Consider the following 17,158-nt stretch of genomic DNA (forward strand, 5'->3'; position numbering starts at 1 on the left):
AGCGGTAGTGTAGCAGTTGGCACGCTGCGCTACGAACCTGGAGACACCGGTTCGATTCCCGCTCGCGGAGTAACACCAGTGACGATTATCTGAACTGGTCCTGGGCCTCCCCTAGGTCGACTCGGCCTCAAATGAGTACATGGTGCAGTGTGTAAACTTTGCAACTAGGGAGACAAAGGCGTCCAGGCATGGTGCTGGCCTCGTTTGCCGTGCCGGCCTTCGTAGGTGCTTACTAAATACACTTGCCTCAACAGTCTGTTCAAGGCTATACGGGGGATCTTTGTATTTTTTTGTGTGTGTATGTATGTTTAACTTCTTTCGCTCCTTACGTAGACAACCGTGCTAATTGGAGGTCTTTGCTTGCGGAACACCATAAGAAAGACGGTGGGAAGACCAACTTCCATGACTGGGAATGTGGATGGGCCGCTGTCGGCACCCGGCCACCAGTGGAGATGAGCACCGCACTGTGCCCGTTAGAGCGGAGAGACGCTTCTTCGCTCGCCGCTGCTCCGAGAGACACGCGCCGTTCTGACCGCTATGTCAGGCTGCCTCTGAATAAGGCCGCTTGTGAATGGGCGTTGTTTAAACATGAAATACCGAGCCCCCCGCTGCGGCATCGGGGAGTCCAAAGAAGTAAACAAGGCACGAAAATAAATGCGGCTTTTGTTTGCGTTCATTGATTTTGCTGGGGGGGGTGGGGGTGGGGGCCTCTGCCCTTCTCCAGCGGCGCTTCCTTTTGCTGTGGGCGGCTTGGCAGTGGCGGCAGTCCGCTGGGAGGTGCTGCCGAGGACGGTGAAGTTCCTGCGGCCTCGGTCGCTTGCGCAGAGGCTTGGCAGAGGCTTGGCAGAAGCGACGGCACGTGCCCTTCGAGATGAAATGCAACGACCCGGCAGCTTTGTCAGTTTAATGGAGGAAGCTCATAACGGTGCCGTACACCGATGCATGCGACTATCGTCACTATTCTCGATGAGATCGGAAAATTTATGTCATTGTGCAAGCCTCTCCTTCTGATATGACCGAGTGATAACAAATAAAAAAATATATAATAAGACTCCGTCCATAAATGACGTTACGCACCTAAGGGGGGGGGGGGGGGGGTCAGACATTTGTGACGATGTGTGACGAGGGGGGGGTGGTTTGAGAAATGTGACGTCACAGCAAAATTCGCAACTTTAAATAAATATAGAATTGTTATAACAACACTAATTGTTATAACAACACTCCTACAACATCAGAGTGCAGCGCCACATTAAATACGCACTACAATGACAATAGTTTAAAGCGATTTGAAGCATGTTTTATTTTCAAAATGGAAATATGGTTTGGGGTGTGGGGGGCAGAGCTTTGTGACGTAATTTGAGGGGGGTCTGACTTTTTGTGATGCCGTGTGACGAGGGGGGGGGGTCAAAAATCGTCCAAAAATCGTCCAAAAATCGTCCAAAATCGCGTGACGTCATTTATGGACGGCCCCTAATGTATCTTATTTCAATCATGTATGTGGTCTCGTTGGAACTAGAATTACCATCGTTAGATTATAATAAGGTAACCTTTAGCAATCTACTTGCTATACCCGCTCGCACTGTGGTGTCTCCAGGTTGGAGGGTCCAGTCTCATATTGGTTCCCATCTCTGTTTGACCCACGCACCCCACACCAGAGTAGTTACGTTTCAGGCGTGTGCCGCCACACTTGACGCATTTCCACGGTGACACGTGTGGCTCCTTAAAAGCTTTTGCTCGCTCTTAGCTGACAACACCGTTGACTTGCTGGAGCTTAGCCTTAATGCCCTTGAATTTCAGCAAGAAGTTTAGAAATGCCGACTCAAGAGTTGGCAGCAAGTCGATGCGCAGCATAGTCGATGCTTATTCACACCTTACATTAATTATGTTATTAATGACTTCCCTGGGCTCTGACGTGAAAGCTCCAAGCCTCACCTGATGGGACCGCTGTGGAGGCCTGGCCAGTGCTGCTTTTCCCATTTAAGCCGGGGTGTGTAGCCAACTCTGTGCCCCTGAGCGCGTGTGTGTGTGTGTTCGTGTGTGTGTGTCTCTTCCCGTTACGTTGCTGGTAGCCGTGCGCCTCAATTTGAACAACGTCACGCGGGGCAGTGAGGTCGTGGTTCGTGCACACAGCGTGACGCGATCCCCGCTACCCACGTGCCACTTCTGGTCATGGACAGCATCGATAGCAATTGGTATCCGAACCTACCCTGGGCATCCCCCCTGCCCCAGCGTTCACTCTTTGCCTGGCGTCCTGTGTCAACATGAACGCTGCGGTGACCGAGGCAGCCGGCCTGGGTGCTGATCACGTGACTCCCACGTGTTGGGTTCAATTGTTCGATCACGGCACTTGCCACCAGCAGGCTGCTTAAGGGGCCGTCCATAAATGACGTCACGCACCTGGGGGGGGGGGGGGGTCAGACATTTGTGACGATGTGTGACGAGGGGGGGGGTGTTTGAGAAATGTGACGTCGCATCAAAATGCGCAACTTTAAATAAATATAGAATTGTTATAACAACACAAATTATTATATCAACACTCCTACAACATCAGAGTGCAGCGCCACATTAAATACGCACTACAATCAAAATAGTTTAAAGCGATTTGAAGCATGTTTTATTTTCAAAATGGAAATATGGTTTGGGGTGGGCGGGCAGAGCTTTGTGACGTCATATTTGAGGGGGGGTCTGACGAGGGGTGGGGTCAACAATCGTCCAAAATCGCGTGATGTCATTTGTCGACGGCCCCTTTGGGTTGATGCCACTGTTTTGAGAACGTAGCATGTCCATTACCTTGCTATACATTGCATCCTGTGCGCCGTACAAAGCCCTCGTAATTAATGCATGGCTTGGTGCGCTGCGTTGTACTTGAGCAAACGATGTACTGCTGCCCTGCCCCACCACTCCCCTAAGCCCCCCCCTTTCCTCCCACCGTAACAGTGTTGGGGATTGTTGATGCTTCACCTAAAATGCCACGCGTTTGAAAAGTTTCCAGCGGCAGTCCTTTCATTACGATCCTTCAATTGTACGTGTGATTATTTTGACGTGTGGTGTAAGTGGTCAGAGTGTTTTTGGATTTCCCCTTTCAGCACGATACCGGGGTCATTGTTGGATGATTCTGTGTGTGCAATATGCATCATACATAAATGATGAATTTGAATAAATGATTAATAAATAGTGAATACACGTGTCATTGCATGTGTTTACGTTGCTTTGTGTGCACGTATGTTTGCCACTTGTGTTTGTATGGCATTTTTAAATTTGTCCGAATGCATTCTCGTGTAAATGTCTGTCTTATTGTGTATTTTATGAGTGTGTCTTCGTCTTATTTTGTGTTCATCTATTATATCTATAATGTAATTATTTTAATCGTACGTCAGTACGTGTGACTTCATATGTGCCTGCTTGTACATGTGTGTCTCTATATCCGTTCATGTCATCTGGTGTGTTTATGTACGATCCACTGCATCTTTATGGTGTGGTGTGCCTGTCCGCGTTCACAACGGTGTGCGTTTATAGCATTGCTTTGCGTTTCCCTGTGCGTACTTCTGCGTTTGCGTGTGCACGTGCCCCACTGTGTCTCCTCTCGTTTAACCGTGTCCCCGTGTGTCCCCGTGTGTCCCCGTGTGTGCCGTGTGTGCCGTGTGTGCCGTGTAGCCATATTCAACTTGTCTGCGAACACCGAGCACCAGCTGCCTCTGCAGATCGGCGACGTGGTGCACATCCTGGAGAGCTGTGACGGTGAGGCACACACCGCGCTGCCACAAAGGCAAAGATCCCCCTGCAGCCTTCACAGGCTGTTGGGGCAAGTGCCCTTAGCGAGCACCTACGAAGGCTGGCACAGCGCACGAGGAGGTAGTGCAGGGGGCACCACGCCCCCGGCCGCCTTTGTCTCCCTAGTGATGATGTTTACACACAGCACCAGGTCGACCTCGGGGAGGTGCAGGACTAGTTCAGATGTTCGTCACTGAGCGAGAATTAAACTTGGGTCACTGGGTTCGTAGTGCAGTGCGCTCACCACTGCACTCCACATTACCACACACTTCTTTACACACGCACCTTGCACACTAACTAATAATACTTCTCTACGCATACACATGCTTCTCTTCAAACACGTGCTTGCTTTTATACACACACACATGCTTCTGCCATGTACACACAATGCACACACACCACACGTACATAAGCTTCGGTTAAAACACAACACAGACGTAGCACGGTTGGCTTGGTATGGTGCGAAAGAAGTTCAATATACACACATGCCTACCATAAATATACTTTCTTCTCTGGCACACAAGTATGTTTTTCTACGCACTTCGCTGTATTTATGTTGAATTTATTTCCCACCGTATGTATCCAACCGCGCTAATCATGCTTCTGCACACAATATAAACGCAACGCATGCGTACGGTGCACATGCACACGTGCTGTCAACGTGTGGCACATCTCTCAAATAGCCCAATGCCTTTTCAACATGCGTAAATCTTGAACTTGACGAAATCATGCGTTTATACAAATACTGAGTGCCGCGAATTTTCATACATCCACATTACGCTGTTGCACAGAGCTCTCACGAGGCGTAGTGGTGACCCCCAGTGGATAAACGTGGCACTACAAGGTGGATTTAACGGCGTGTTCGGTAATGTTGCGTTGGCATGGGGTGCATAAGCACAGTTAAAACCAAAAACCTCCGCACAGTCGTCAATTACCACTGTGCCCTTAAACTAATATATATTGCCCACAATGCATTGTGCCAGCGCGTTTTCTTTTTACAATTTTACATTATTTTTGTATTTCTTAATACTTTATAAATACTCAAGGGTTTGTCCATTAATTACTTATTAAGTAACTCCATATTCCTTTTTTAAAAACTGGTTTTGAGCGAAAACGTTTGAAATGTAATTCTCATCAGGCCCCAAAGTTGTTATGTGCAGTCTGCAACACTCGTTCACTCGATTTCTCTGACCTCTCCTAATGTGCTACCAAGAAGGGCCATTTCCTGAAACGTCGCCTATTGCATGAGTTACATTTTAAGGCCAAAGTGTTAATGACGAATTTGTATAGCTTTATTTATTTCTTTTTTACTTAACGCAGCAACTGCTGTTATGCATCATCGCTAGGAATTGAACTTGGGTTCTTTATCGTACCGCAAAGCACTTTCCACAGTATTGCTTCTTTATACTAGCGCAACCAGACAAACAACAATGGCAAATATCTCCCGTATAGCCTTAACACACTGTTGGGCCAAGTGTTACTTGCAGGCACCCGTTATTAATCTGACATGGGACACAGCCAGAGAGCCGGCAGTGCCAGAGCGAGCCATCTCTGTCTTGTGATGCTGATGTTTATACCCTCTTGAGGCTGAGTTGACCTAGTGCACGTCGCAGGGTCGGCTCATACCACTTGCCACTGATTGTATCCGTGGCAAGGAGTTGAAAGGACTTTTCATTGGGATTGTTAATCATTCTTGTTAATCATTGTGCTACATACACATACACATGTGCACATTATAGGCCTGCTCTTGATGATGCAATTATATTCACTTTTACAGATGTAAATCTATTTTCAGGTGCGTTGATATGCAATGTTTTATCTCCCCACGGTTGCAGGATGGTTTCGGGGCTACACAATCAAGAACAAGGCTCGGAAGGTAAAGTTGCAATATAATTCTCAATTATTTACCACGTTCATTCTAACGGTGATGCATGTTAATTTCTTGCTGGCTAAATTACTTGTTACTGGAAAAATAGTGCAATTGTTACAAGATAATAATATTGCTGAGAAAAGCCTGAGTTGATTGCTGACAATGGATCATTATTCATCTCCGTTGGTGATGTTGAGCCCACATTGGAAACTCCGCATTCCCATGACAGGGGCTAGTCTATAAAAATAATATCCACGGTTGCGTGGGCCAAAAAGTGAGTATTCCTTTTGTCAAACGCAGAGGAATAATTAATAATCAGGGTTACGTAATATCAGAGCTGCGATTGCAGGTCCACAGAGTGGTTTTGACTTTCTGTGCTTTAACATTGAAATCTGAATATTCGATTTTGTGTTCTTTGTTATTTGATGATTGGCTTAACTCTCTGATTTCCACAGGGTATCTTCCCATCCGCCTACATTCATATCAAGAATGCACTGTTTGACAAAAAGGGGTAAGCTCGCATTATTGTGTTCATGCCCTTTCCATGACCGTATGTTATAGAGCTGTCGTGAAAAGCACTTGGGAAGTACAGCATTATGGGAATACACACAGCGCCATGCGAGCCCAGTAGAGGGCACACATTGTATCAGCAACACATCCTCATTGTTAGGCCTTAGCTGGGTAAAGTAATTGCGCTGTGAATTTTTAACAGTTAAGCTCCTGAACATGGAATCTCCGTGCTGGTTTCTGATTTCTGAGGAGTTATCAGTGCAGTTGAACTCTGCTACAGTTACACTATGAGATCTATTTTACCAGTGGCAAAATATAATGGTAGGTTTTTACCCTTTTAACTGGTACAAAACTGACACCTTTATTCAAGGCATCATGTTTGCAATGACCACAACACAAGTAGTCAATAAAGCAAACAAAAAGAAGCAACTCTGATAAGGATAATAATATGCACTGTCCTTGAAGTTGATTGGCCCACACCCGAGACGGCTTTCTTTAGAGCCTAGTCTCTATTGGTGTAGGGCCAGATGACACCAGAAGGCGTACAACTCAAAAACAGTGCAATATCAGAGTATTGAGAGTTCGGGGTAAACATTTACACGATGAGATCTCTTTTACCAGTGGCAAAATATAATGGTAGGTTTTTACCCTTTTAACTGGTACAAAACTGACACCTTTATTCAAGGCATCATTATATTTTGCCACTGGTAAAAGAGATCTCATAGTGTAAATGTTTACCCCGAACTCTCAATACTCTGATATTGCACTGTTTTTGAGTTGTACGCCTTCTGGTGTCATCTGGCCCTACACCAATAGGGACTAGGCTCTAAAGAAAGCCGTCTCGGGTGTGGGCCAATCAACTTCAAGGACAGTGCATATTATTATCCTTATCAGAGTTGCTTCTTTTTGTTTGCTTTATTGACTACTTGTGTTGTGGTTATTGCAAACATGATGCCTTGAATAAAGGTGTCAGTTTTGTACCAGTTAAAAGGGTAAAAACCTACCATTATATTTTGCCACTGGTAAAAGAGATCTCATAGTGTAAATGTTTTCCCAGAACTCTCAATACTCTGATATTGCACTGTTTTTGAGTTGTACGGCTTCTGGTGTCATCTGGCCCTACACCAATAGGGACTAGGCTCTAAAGAAAGCCGTCTCGGGTGTGGGCCAATCAACTTCAAGGACAGTGCATATTATTATCCTTATCAGAGTTGCTTCTTTTTGTTTGCTTTATTGACTACTTGTGTTGTGGTCATTGCAAACATGATGCCTTGAATAAAGGTGTCAGTTTTGTACCAGTTAAAAGGGTAAAAACCTACCATTATATTCTGCTACAGTTCTTCTACAATTATTATTACTTATAACAGCTCTTTCTTTAGAAATTGTAAAGTAAAAATACCTAATAAAAATTTAACGTGACAGTTTTGCCAAAGTCAAAGTGTGCCTTGCCCAAACAAGCATTGAGTGGTGCTGACGTCACTGTCGGTGCACGTCTTCTCGCTAGGAGCACGGAGGTGGTGGCGCCAGGACCCACGGAGTCGCCGCTTGTGCAGGAGGTGACCACCACGCTGCGGGAGTGGGCCGTCACGTGGCGCCATCTCTACGTGGTGAGCGCCCGTTGCGGCACAAACACTTGCCCCATCTCTGACTTTTAGGGGCGTCACGGTGCCGAGATGTTAACTACCTCGCCTGGTATCAAGGAGGTCGTGGGTTCGATCCCGACCCTGACGCCTGCTGCTGTATATTTGGAGTTTGCTTGTCTCTCTACCTGTGGTCGCGTGGATTTTTCTCCGGGTCCTCCGGTTTTTTCATCCACATTTAGAATCACGGGTTTAGAGTAATTGGCTGCTATAAATTTCCATATGATAAGCTGAGCTATCATTTGTGCCCAGGTCGCTTCTGAAAAAATACCTATATAGCCCAGTAGGAATTACCTGGTACAATAAAAAATAGTTTAAATCGTGTTTTAACCACCCCTATCCCTGTCAGCCCACCTTACTCTGGCAGTGCCCTTGGGCTGATGAATGGCTTCAATTGAGTGAGGTCCTTTTCCTCAGCATCAGAGAACCAGGCTCTCTGACGGTTTCTGCCAGCAATTTAGAACTTTCGATGCTCGCTTGATGGATTGCACAGATCTCATTACTCGCATAAGACACCTTAGTTTTCTATACCTGGAGAGTTTTCATTGGCTGCGTAATGTTGTGTGGAAGCTACCTGGTCTGTCGCTCTACACGAAGCTTCGGGTCTTGTCGGCCACGGTCATGCCCTCCTTTCTCTATGCTTGCGAAACGTGGACCCCCCTAATGGAAAATCTGTGCTGGTTAGAAACATTTAGGCTGGCCTGCCTTCGATCCATCCTGGGTTTATCCAGGCTGGATTGTGTGAGGAGCTCACAAATCCTTGAAAGATCTGGGCAAAGTCCCTTCGGTGAGCTCCGGCAGGCAAGGCTGCGTTGGCTGGGTCATGTAGCCCGCATACCCAGCCACCGCATGCCTAAACAGCTTTTGTTCGGCTGGATAGAAGGGGCTAAACAGGCGCGACACGGGCTTGCCAATGACTGGTACCAGCGGTGTCAAGATCGGCCTCTGTGGAGGGGGCTCGTAAAGGATGCTACTGGGCAATTGGAGGCAGTCGCCCTCCAGCAACAACGGAGGGCAGAGGAGCGACGCTCACACGAATGAGCGGAATACCGGGTGGCTAAAACAGAGCAAGTTGACACAGTAGGAGGCACAGGTGGTGCATCGGCCAGTCATCTCAGTCAGTTGACCCATGGAACCTGGATCTGTCCCTTGACCTCCTGCGAACGGACGTTTGACACTTCTCGTGGCCTTAATATACACATACCCTGGCACAAGCGCTGTGGTGACGTTAACGCCACTTAGTGGCGAATGGCGGTTGTTGTTATTGTGTGTGGGGAGCGGTAGTGTAGCAGTTAGCGTGTTGCGCTATGAAAAAAAAAAACTCAACATATTTGTCACTCACACTTTGTTGCGTCTGCATTGCGACCGTAAGCATTGACATGGCCGTTGCGACGTCGTTACGCTTCACCCGTCTTGTTGACGAGCACGTGCGCTTCTTCCCCAGAACTATGACAGCAAGAGGTTCAGGCAGCTGGGTGACATGATGTACGAGCTGATAAACTGGCGCTCGCAGATCCTGTCCGGCACGCTGCCCCTCGACGAGCTCAAGGAGCTCAAGCAGAAGGTGACGGCCAGGATCGACTACGGGAACAGGTGGGCAGGCTGACAGGAAGTGGACGTTGCTGGCAAAGGCTTATGGTGCCCGCTCTACTGACCCGGTGACCCGAGTTGGATTCCCGCTCACGGCCAATACCAGTAACGCTTCTCTGAACCGGTCCTGGGCCTCCTCCCCTATGTAGACTCGGCCTCAAATGAGTACCTCGTGCGAGTCCTGGCTACACCACCATCACCTCGTGTGTGCCGGAGCCTGCTGCTGTAATAGGTTCACATTCACGTCACACGACCCTCTGGCTGTTAGCCGGCAAGTAGAGCCTCTCTGCGTACAGCACAAAGCAGACAGAAACGGGACAATGTAAGAGGCGATGCGCTTTTTGACCGTGGGTAAGAGGTGAAGAGCCAGATTTGCATGCGGTTAAGAAGGCTAAGGATGTTCCAAAGCTGAGCTTTGTCAGGAAATAAGAGGAGAAATGTTGTGCTGGTGCCTGCCGTGTGGACAAGAAGAGTAGTGCCCAGGCATGGAGACTCTCCGAGAAGTCTGCGTTGGTTAGATGTATGTGTGGTGAATTTCTTTTGCACCGTACGCAGCCAACCATGCTAATCGGAGGCGCGATTTCGGTATTTCATGGGTTATGAGCAAGACAACCTCTGCTTATCACGGTTGGCTATGTACGGAGCGAAAGACGTTCAACATTCGTGAGTACAACCTGGCTAAGGCTCGGTGCTGAAAACTCCACATTGCCGTGACAGAGACCAGTGTTTACCAAAGACAACCACGGAGATCCTACAAAGTAGTACTGAGGTTGACGGTGGGGCAATGATGGGTTAAGTCTGCCCACGATAACACACGAGGATGTTGTTATAATAATAATAATTTATTATCACCACAATTCTTTCCAGAAGAAGGTTAGTCAGCCAAACCGTTGAGGTATATGTTTTCTCTAAATGACAGTAAGCAAAGAAAATCCTTAATAATGTTGACGGACGTTTTAGTCGTCATAAAAGTTCACCAAAGCATCAACTATGCACCTCTGACTATTTGCATGTGTATGCTACCTTACACACACGTGTTGTGTGTGCAGCATTCTGGGCCTGGACCTGGTGGTACGAGATGACGATGGAAATATCCTGGACCCCGACCAAACGAGCACGGTCAGCCTGTTCCGTGCGCACGAGAGCACCACGAAGCAGATCACCGACCGCCGCAAGGAGGAGCAGAAATCGGTGCGGACCCCTCCTGCACTGCCTCACTCACCGCACGCAGACACTCACTCACTCAGCACTGCCTCGCTCACAGCACACAGACACTCACTCACTCAGCACTGCCTCACTCACCGCACACAGACACTCACTCACTCAGCACTGCCTCGCTCACAGCACACAGACACTCACTCACTCAGCACTGCCTCACTCACCGCACGCAGACACTCACTCACTCAGCACTGCCTCGCTCACCGCACGCAGACACTCACTCACTCAGCACTGCCTCACTCACCGCACGCAGACACTCACTCACTCAGCACTGCCTCGCTCACAGCACACACAGACACTCACTCACTCAGCACTGCCTCACTCACCGCACGCAGACACTCACTCACTCAGCACTGCCTCGCTCACCGCACGCAGACACTCACTCACTCAGCACTGCCTCACTCACCGCACGCAGACACTCACTCACTCAGCACTGCCTCACTCACCGCACGCAGACACTCACTCACTCAGCACTGCCTCGCTCACAGCACACACAGACACTCACTCACTCAGCACTGCCTCGCTCACCGCACACAGACACTCACTCACTCAGCACTGCCTCGCTCACAGCACACAGACACTCACTCACTCAGCACTGCCTCGCTCACCGCACGCAGACACTCACTCACTCAGCACTGCCTCACTCACGGCACACAGACACTCACTCAGCACTGCCTCGCTCACAGCACGCAGACACTCACTCACTCAGCACTGCCTCACTCACGGCACACACTCACTCACTCAGCACTGCCTCGCTCACAGCACGCAGACACTCACTCACTCAGCACTGCCTCACTCACGGCACACAGACACTCACTCAGCACTGCCTCGCTCACAGCACGCAGACACTCACTCAGCACTGCCTCACTCACTGCACACAGACACTCACTCACTCAGCACTGCCTCGCTCACAGCACGCAGACACTCACTCACTCAGCACTGCGTCACTCTCCGCACACAGACACTCAGCACTGCCTCACTCACCGCACACAGACACTCAGCACTGCCTCACTCATGGCACACAGACACTCACTCAGCACTGCCTCCTTCACGGCACACAGACACTCACTCACTCAGCACTGCGTCACTCTCCGCACACAGACACTCAGCTCTGCCTCGCTCACAGTACGAAGACACTGCTTTACTCACTGCACACAGGCAGACACTCACTCAGCACTGCCTCACTCACCGCACACAGACACTCAGCACTGCCTCCTTCACGGCACACAGACACTCACTCACTCAGCACTGCGTCACTCTCCGCACACAGACACTCAGCACTGCCTCGCTCACAGTACGAAGACACTGCCTCACTCACTGCACACAGGCAGATACTCACTCAGCACTGCCTCACTCACCGCACACAGACACTCAGCACTGCCTCACTCACTGCACACAGACACTCACTCACTCAGCACTGCGTCACTCACTGCACACAGACACTCACTCACTCAGCACTGCCTCACTCACCGCACACAGACACTCAGCACTGCCTCGCTCACAGTACGAAAACACTGCACACAGGCAGACACTCCACTCACTCAGAGATTCTGTCAATGTCTCAAGTCCCAGTTCGTGGTCAATAAAATAATTGAGTACCACTTAGTGTTTTTTTTTCATAATGTGATTGGGCACTAGCATAGGAATGTTGAATTTATAGCAATGGCTCATGTTTAGCAATAGCACTGATACTTCGAGAGACACTTGGATTTTCTTTAAACAATAGCCGATTTTTTTTATATTAGTGTCCCTAGCTTTTACAAGAAACCGTGTTGATATTGTACCGCTGCATCTTTACGATCCAGGGAAAGATTCATACTGCCTACTCCTTCCGATGTCTGGTCTTGGTTGAAAATAATAATTTTTGCCTATTTGAACAAATAAACAATCGTAATAATGGTAATAAAATGAAACAATTTGTAACACACACACATTTCGCGAAATGGACAAATAGGCGTCCGATCGTAAAGTTTTAGGCTCGTGCAAAACACGCTCGTAACATTTGATTCCCCGTCCCCTCCGTGCTCACCTCGCGCAGAATCAGGACGCGTTCCGGGCAAACCTGGCGGGCATGCACTCGCACAGCCTCTTTGTGACCGTCAAGAACTTTGTGTGCAAGATCGGCGAGGAGTCGGAGGTGTTCATGTCCCTCTACGACCCCGCGGAGGGGATGTTTATCAGGTGAGGCTTCTCACGGCGTCATCAACGAGACGTCACACCGTGTCAATGCAAATGTTTTACTTTGTGTGTGGGTGCTGAATTTGAGTCATGAGCCGAGCAATCTGTGAAGTTGACAGAAGGGTAGGTTGAGCAGTTGGAGTGTCATAATGCATTGACTCGTCGATTTCAAATCATCCTCATGCTCACGATACGTGCCTTGTGTCAGGCGCGGTGAAGTGTGTTGTTTTTTAAACTTATATCGATTGCAGCCGCTCAAGGGTCCACCGTTACCACGGCGGAAGTGAAGCACACATTCTTGAATCGCAGCACAACCCCATGACAAAGCTATTTTTGAATTGCGAGATGCTCACATCATCAAAGGCCCTGTAAATAACTTTTGCAGGCTTGGAGTAATACATGAAACAAGTCCTTATTTGACAAAGTGGTATTCATCTTATTGAGATTTGAAGAATGATGGGCTATGTTGATCCACGTCTGGGATTTGAGCTTGTAATTTCCCAATATCAATCAACCGTTATACACCACCTATATAGTACTTTAACATTAACACGTAGGCTTTCGCGACCAATATTATTCAGCCGTGTCGGGTGGTGGAGGGTTACGACACATTTATAAGTAACGCGATCTATCCCAAAAACGTTGATTATGAACTTTAACATTATCGATGTACTAAAGGTTTCAACATTGCTAAGTTTATACATGTATCTAACGGAAAGCCCTCCTGAGAATAGCAGTACGTTTCGAATGGCAGCTGTCAATCTCAGTTTAAAGTATCTTAATTGCCAGAGATTGCAGGTTGGATTTGAGCGCACATGACCGAGGCCATGACGGTTTTTGTCTGTACAACCCCCCTCCCACGAGGACAGTGAGAATTACCTGGTGCAGTGGGGCAGCCAAGGGATGCCCAAAGACATCAACAAGCTCAACAACCTGCGCGTCGTCTTCACCGTGAGTGTTCGCTCTGAACCTGGCCCCTGTTGCGCGACGGGTAGCGGAGTCCTTGCTCGTTTCTGGGGGCATTGAAGGGGCCATGATTTTGCTAATTGACGTTCAAAACCAAAAGTAAAAGCATGCCCCTGCTCAAACCAGCGACGGGTGGAGATCATCTCATTGGTGCACCTGAGTCAGAGGTGGAAATTACACGTTCTTATCGCAGGGGATTAGATGTTGTTTACTTCCCACAAAGTGGTACTCAATTTATGAACCTGTTGATTCGCAACTAGGATTTGAACTTGTGACCTTTGGGTTTTGAGTTGAGTACTCTTGCCAAAGTGGTACCCAGCCGGATAAATAGAAGGGATTCCTCCGTATCTGAAAAAAAATCATCACCATGTTCTTCGGGGCGTTTGCTGGTGCTCAATTTAATTTGTTCAGTATTGTGAGCCCCCTCGTTAAAGCTATATTAATCCGATAAAAGTGTGGCATATATATGTTCCATTAGTTCAGATTGCATTGTATTGTACATAAAGCATGGGATTAAAAAGCAGTTTATCAATACCATTAATCATAGACCTGCATTAAAATGTAAACACCAAGTCAATGCTGTTCTTAATATGTTTTCAAGTAAGGCAATAAAAACGTTATTTCGTACACGCAAAATTTGGCCTGTGTCAGGCTGTAATGCATCGAGTTTGAAGCGTCATTCTCGATAAGAAAGAATTGAAAGTGATGGTCATGTGACGTCGAGGCACGCAGCCCGAGCAGAAGAAGAATCGCCCAAACGGAACCGCGGCGTGCCACATCAAACGGTGGAGCCCACCGTGAGCTCGTGTCCACTGCAGTGCGAACCTCCGAGGGCAAAAGTGACGTTCACTTTCTCTCCTCCGAAGCGAAGCAGCTGGATTCTCAACCTAGAAATCGATTCACGGTTGCCACTCAATTCAAATCCGTACAGAAGAGAGAGAGAGACTGCCATAGCACCCTCCTCGGGACATGACAGCCCCGATGAATTTCCTTCACCTCAGTTCACGCGGTGGGAGTTCCGTGGCGCCAGCGACATCATGCTGCTGCATGGTGCACGTTGGGAGCTGCTCCACGTTAGTTAACGCGGAGAAGAATATGGTAGCACACCGTCCTATAGCTCGGAATTTAAAATTGGTGAATGAATATGCAGTTAAAACAATCTATAATAATCACAGTGACCATTTCCATAACGCCGTAACATGGAAAGGCATTACCAGGGTGATGCACAAGCGATGCAATGGTTAAACATGAACCATTTGTCTGTTCCAATGACACTGAGATCTATGGTCACTTGTGGCTATTGACCTGGAGAGTTTTGAGTGATTATTTGGAAGGGCGGGAGGGACTCGGCAACATACAAACTGCCGCCTTGCTGTGGATCAATACGGTTTTGACATTGAAATAAAATATCACAAAATCGTTTCTTGGTAACGTCTTCCTCTTCATCTGAATCAGCGGCTGGCTCGTTTTTCATGAAAAAAAATCCCCTTTTTATCTCTTTTTTTTTTCCCCCCTTGGGATGTCGACTTTTTGTTAAAAGGACCTTGGAAGCAGAGACTTGAAGCGGGACAGGATCTGCTTGGTGTGCCAGATCATCCGGATTGGCTACATGGACCTCAAGGAGACCCACCCCAAGAAGAGCACCTCAGGGCTGCGTCGCCCCTTCGGGGTGGCCGGTAATTGCGAGCGCACAACCGCGGCGGCGCCCATCGTCGCCGCAGCAGCAGCAGCAGCAGCGTTTTCCGCTCCTCGTACCGTGGTCCCTTGAAGAAAAACCCCGTCGCACAAGGGCTCTTGAGAAATCACAATTTTTTGTCTCCCTTCTGTCGGTCAAGTGTGAGCATAAGGGTTCTACTCGCTGTTTGGTAGCTTTGAGCGAGTGGTGGAAAGTCTACATTGTTCTGGCGAGCACCAGTGTGTCCAAAGGAAAATTATTTTATAAGTAAGTAACAGGAACATTTTTAAGTAATCCGCCAAACAGCAGGTCTTAAGGATCGGTGTTCCACTGCGCTTTTTAGCTTTTGAATGCTTTTACAGGAACTTTTGTTTATGGGCAGTCAACAGAGGCCTTCCTGTGGTTAATCTGACCCTTGTCATAGGCATGTGGAATTTACACCACTGGCTCGATATACCAACAGAGATGAGCATTACCCTTTTTTGCTTGATTACCCTGACTCATTCCAAAATATACATTTGAATCGATCACCTGGGAATGTGGAAATATTTAGTTTCCAAAGTGTGTGGCTTTTTTAGAAGCCATTTGTGTGGTTCAAGTTAACGCTCCCAGATTTGTAGACGTCTAAATGATTCGTCGATTAAAATGTAATCAGATTGTTTGCATAAAAATCACCTATGCTTCGTGGAAATTATTCATACAAACTGGAAGGCACAAATGAGACAAAAAGGACTGCTTCTAGAATCTCGTGACCCCGAATGGTCGCAAAGCAGTGAATCGCCGATCGTGTGAATTGTTCCACGCTTATTGTTGTTGTTGCGCCGCAGTGATGGAAATCACCGACATCATCAACGGCAAGGGAGACAGTGATGAGCAGAAGGAGCACTTCATCCCCTTCCAGCAGTGAGTAGTTCCACTTCCCCCCCCCCTCGCCCGGCGCGACGCGTCACCCGTTCGAGTATTGTGCTCCCGAGCCCCGAATGGGGCTCCGTCACGTGACGTCACCCAGTGTCCTCAAAGAATCACAGCGCAGGGTCTTTAAAATATCTTGCAGGTAGCTTCACGGTCGCCCCGTTCGGAGTGCTGTGCAGATTTTTATCTGAAAAAGTAAACTATTTTTATTTTACCAGGTAAGGCTCGCTGAGCTATACAGCTCTTTTTCAGAAGTGATCTGGCCCCAAATTTAATCTCATCTAAGTGGCTTATCAAGTGAGAGTTTATCGCAGCCAAACACTCTAAATGCATGCTTCTAAATGTTGAGGGAAAAACCGGAGGACCCCTGAAGGCCTCATCATAACCGTTCATCCTCCTCCTGTTCCTCCTCCTGCTTGCTGCATTATGTGTCCACCTCCCTCCTTTCCGTCTCCGAACGTGTTCCTGCTTCCGCCTGCCTGTCCGCGCGCATGCTGCTGTAGTCCCCTGTGCGCCGTGCATGCGGCGTGCGTCGCTGTGTACACGGCAGAACATTAATGCCCAGCCAGGGGACAAAGACAAAGCCTCCCTCCCCCCCACCTCACCTCCAATTTCTCATTCAGGTTGTCGGGAGAAAACGACTTCCTCCAGAACGTCATCAGCAAGGTCGTGTCGTCTAAGGAGGTCAACCACAAGGGCCAGGGTGAGTGCGACGTTGGCTGCTGGCGATGGCGCCGATGCAATGCAGGGTCGTGCCCCGAGGCTCCTGTGTTGCGGCGTGCACAGCAGAGACCATATATTCTTTGTAACTGCATGTCAGTAAAAGCC

General features: G+C 48.2%; 1 protein-coding gene across 4 annotated transcripts in view; it reads left to right on the forward strand.

Moving 5' to 3' along the window:
• The window catches only part of LOC144935209 (dedicator of cytokinesis protein 1-like), a 313,091-nt gene that overhangs the window by 25,003 nt on the left and 270,930 nt on the right, over positions 1-17,158 (forward strand). For all 4 annotated transcript variants that reach the window (XM_078861718.1, XM_078861720.1, XM_078861717.1 and 1 more), the window contains exons 2-12: positions 3,655-3,738; positions 5,607-5,647; positions 6,097-6,152; positions 7,656-7,758; positions 9,236-9,384; positions 10,431-10,572; positions 12,638-12,780; positions 13,647-13,728; positions 15,284-15,419; positions 16,246-16,321; positions 16,954-17,033. In XM_078861718.1, coding sequence (XP_078717844.1) covers positions 3,655-3,738; positions 5,607-5,647; positions 6,097-6,152; positions 7,656-7,758; positions 9,236-9,384; positions 10,431-10,572; positions 12,638-12,780; positions 13,647-13,728; positions 15,284-15,419; positions 16,246-16,321; positions 16,954-17,033 — 1,092 coding nt within the window. The remainder of the gene's footprint in view (positions 1-3,654; positions 3,739-5,606; positions 5,648-6,096; positions 6,153-7,655; positions 7,759-9,235; positions 9,385-10,430; positions 10,573-12,637; positions 12,781-13,646; positions 13,729-15,283; positions 15,420-16,245; positions 16,322-16,953; positions 17,034-17,158) is intronic.

The sequence above is a fragment of the Lampetra fluviatilis genome, chromosome 12, assembly GCF_964198595.1.
Source record: "Lampetra fluviatilis chromosome 12, kcLamFluv1.1, whole genome shotgun sequence".
Taxonomy (NCBI): domain Eukaryota; kingdom Metazoa; phylum Chordata; class Hyperoartia; order Petromyzontiformes; family Petromyzontidae; genus Lampetra; species Lampetra fluviatilis.